This window comes from Solanum tuberosum, unplaced genomic scaffold, assembly GCF_000226075.1.
Source record: "Solanum tuberosum cultivar DM 1-3 516 R44 unplaced genomic scaffold, SolTub_3.0 scf00047, whole genome shotgun sequence".
Lineage (NCBI taxonomy): Eukaryota > Viridiplantae > Streptophyta > Magnoliopsida > Solanales > Solanaceae > Solanum > Solanum tuberosum.
Genome location: NW_006238973.1, coordinates 1165049 through 1168536, shown reverse-complemented (window position 1 = coordinate 1168536; position 3488 = coordinate 1165049). Strand labels below are relative to the sequence as shown.

The following is a 3488-nucleotide window of genomic DNA, read 5'->3' as shown; positions in this document are numbered from 1 at the left end:
ATTTTGAGTATGAACATGAGCTACATGATGTTCAACTTTTATCCCTATTGATAAGCAATAATCATTAAAAGCTTAGGATGTGAATTCTCCAGCATTATCAAGGCGAATTGCCTTAATGGGATAATCTGGAAATTGCGATCTTAATCATATCATTTGTGCCAATAATTTTGTAAACGCCAGGTTGCGAGATGATAAGAGACACACATGAGACCATCATGAAGATGCATCTATTAGGACCATAAAATATCTAAACAACCCACTAGATTGGTGAATAGGTCCACATATATCCCCATGTATATGCTCTAAAAATTGAGGGGATTCATTGTTAACCTTCATTGGTGATGGTCTAATAATCAATTTGCCCTAACAACAAGCAGCACATGAAAATTCATCACTCGTAAGAATCTTTAGGTTCTTTAATGGATGTCCATTTGAGTTTTCAATGATTCGTCTCATCATTATTGATCCAGGATGACCTATTCGGTCATGCCAAAGCACAAAATTTTTTAAGTCAGTAAACTTCTGGTTATGATAGAATGTGCTTCAACTGTACTTATTTTGCATAATATAAGCCATAAGATAAAGTTGATAATTTCTCCAACACATATTTCTGGTCTGAGACAATCTTGGTAATACCAATGTATGGAACATTCATTTCATTTATTGTCTCAACATGATATCCATTTCGGCGAATATCTTTAAAACTTAACAGGTTTTTTGGGGATTTAGAAGAGAACAATGCATCTTCTATAACAAATTTTGTCCCGTTGGGTAGAAATATAGTAGCTCTTCCGGAGCCTTTTATTAAGTTCGAATTACCGGAAATTGTAGTAACATTTGCTTTTCTTCTAAGCAAGTAAGAGAAGTATTTCTCATCTTTGAATATGGCGTGCGTTGTTCCACTATCAATTACACAAATATCTTCATGATTGATCATTGATCCAAACGAAGTTTGGGGCATATCCATATTTTCTTCAAAAGCAAATATAAACAAAGTAAAATATTACTATTAAACATGGATATTATATAAACATTATTTATTTACAGAGATTAGAAAAGCATAAACACACCAACTAATACAAACAAACAGAAAAGGAAATTATCTAGATTATTGCGGGCTCGTCACTGATCATTTTTCCTTCAGGGAATACAAAGAAATCAGCTACATCCAGATGCATAGGTTCAACATTATCTTCAGAGATGAAATTTGCTTCTGCATTATTATTCATCTTATGTATGGGCTCAACATTATCTTCAGAAATAAAGTTTGCTTCTGGATTATTATCACCATTTTTCAAGGATGCCTGATAAAGCTAAACCAGACGCTTAGATGATCGACAAGTACGCGACCAGTGCCCTATTCATCCACATTTATGACATACACTTTCTGATTTTTTCTTTTGTATCACTTCTTGTCTTTCACCCTTCATTTTATATTGCTGATCATTTTTTTGGTGCAAGACGACCATCCATCATGATTATAATTTATTTTATGACCACGGCCACGACCGAAGCCACAACCTCTTTCTCGTTGGTGATAATTTGCCTGATTCACTTCAGGGAGTGGCATAGAACCAACGGGCCGACTGCCATGATTTTTTATCAATAGGTCGTTATGTCGTTCAACAATAAGAAGATGTGAAAGTAACTCAGAATATTTTTTAAAACTCATTTCTCTATATTTCTGCTGCAGAAGCATACTCGAGGCAGAAAATGTGGAGTATGTTTTCTCAAGCTTATCATGTTCAGTGACCTCCTCTCCGCATAAATTTAACTGTGATATAATTCTATACATGGAAGAATTTTATTCAGTTATACTTTTAAAGTCTAGTAACCTCAGATTAAACCAATCATGATGGGCCTGTGGAAGAATGACCAACTTCAGGTGGTCATATCTATCTTTCAAATTATTCCACAGTACAAGGGGGTCTTTAATAGTGAGGTATTGCATTTTCAACCCCTCGTCAAGATGGTGGCGGAGAAATATCATAGCTTTTGCACGTTCTTGACTGGATGCCTGGTTATTATCTTTGATGGTTTCTACCAGACCCATTTCATCCAGGTGGATTTCAGCATCTAGTATCCATGATGAGTATCCTTTGCCCGATATATCCAAGGCAACAAATTCAACTTTAGAAATATTAGACATTTTTTAGAAAAATAAAATTCTTACCCTTTTTACCTATTTAAAGTAGATCAAGTTGGCAAAGTCTCGTGCTGATAACGTGCTATAAAATAATTACTTAGCAAACTTAAGATTAACACACTTAAAAGAAGAACAACGGAGAGAGTAATGTCTTTCGATCTATATTTCTTCATTCGTAAATGTAATAGCTATGTATAGCAGTAAGGTAAATTACAAATGTATAACTTGGCCACTAATTGCCAAGTGTTGGTAGTTTTCTAAAGGATGGTTTCCACATGGCATGCATCTTTGCCTTACACCATGATAAGTGATGAAAGTCACTAAATTGGTAGTCTCCAAGTGGCATCCTCCATTTTCTTACAACAATTAATGTGATGTGAAACGTAACTTAATCAATATTTGGATGATTATCATGAGGTTTATTTTACCGTGACATAATTAAACAACCAAAGTCTAAATGTGGGCTTCAGGTGATTTTTCACCTAACTATCAAAGAAGAAATTGTAGGAAGAAAATGCAACTATATATTATAATTTGCTCTGAAATATACCAACTTGAACTACAAAATTGTAGCTAGGTTGTTGAAATTATGGGCGGTAAATGGTTGAGTTGGGTTAAATTAAATTATTCTTCTTCGATAAAATTACTGTAATCGTAAGTGAAATAATAATTAGTGAATATCAATATATATAGTGAAAGAACACATCTTGAAATGTTGGTTAAAAAAATATACTATAATTTGAATGTCGACAAGCAAAAAAGTGATGATAAGTATTTTCGATCGAAGATAGTAATATTGACAATAAACAATATGGTAAGAGGAGATTTTGACTTCAAATCACAAGAAAATAAATTTATGTCATTGTTCGCCTTTAATGAGTCAAACGTCATCTAAATCTCAATTAGTTGGACTATATTACTAGTAGCCAGTAGGCAATATCGACTACTTCATATAATTGATCAAAATGCATACAAACTGATACAAATACTATAATTATTTTTTAAAAAAACTAAATAGTGTGGAAAAAGATAAGTTAATAGTCTTTTTTGAAAGAAAGTCAAAAGTAACTAAAATAGTTTTTGGAAAAAAATACTACGTTGGCTTGACATCATCAACCAAAGTCATAGAAATTCATGATCAAAATATTATTTTACAATTAGCCTTGTATCATTTTGGAATGACAACTTGGGACAAGAGATTGAGTTCTCACACCAATCAAAGAAGTCAATCATAAGATCATAAAATATATTTATAATTGGCCAAACACATATACAACCCCTCTGACTTGTCCGCATTTTTCATTTTGGCACTTTATCTAAGCCTTGTTCCATTTTAACCCTT

General features: G+C 33.0%; 1 protein-coding gene across 1 annotated transcript; it reads right to left on the bottom strand.

Moving 5' to 3' along the window:
- Positions 1–1103: 1103 nt before the first annotated feature.
- LOC107059925 (uncharacterized) lies at positions 1104–2149 on the bottom strand. Its single transcript, XM_015307027.1, has 3 exons — positions 1836–2149; positions 1547–1787; positions 1104–1304 (listed from the first exon to the last, which is right to left on the bottom strand). Exons 1-3 carry the CDS (start codon positions 2147–2149, stop codon positions 1104–1106), a joined length of 756 nt encoding a protein of 251 aa, XP_015162513.1.
- Positions 2150–3488: the final 1339 nt, after the last annotated feature.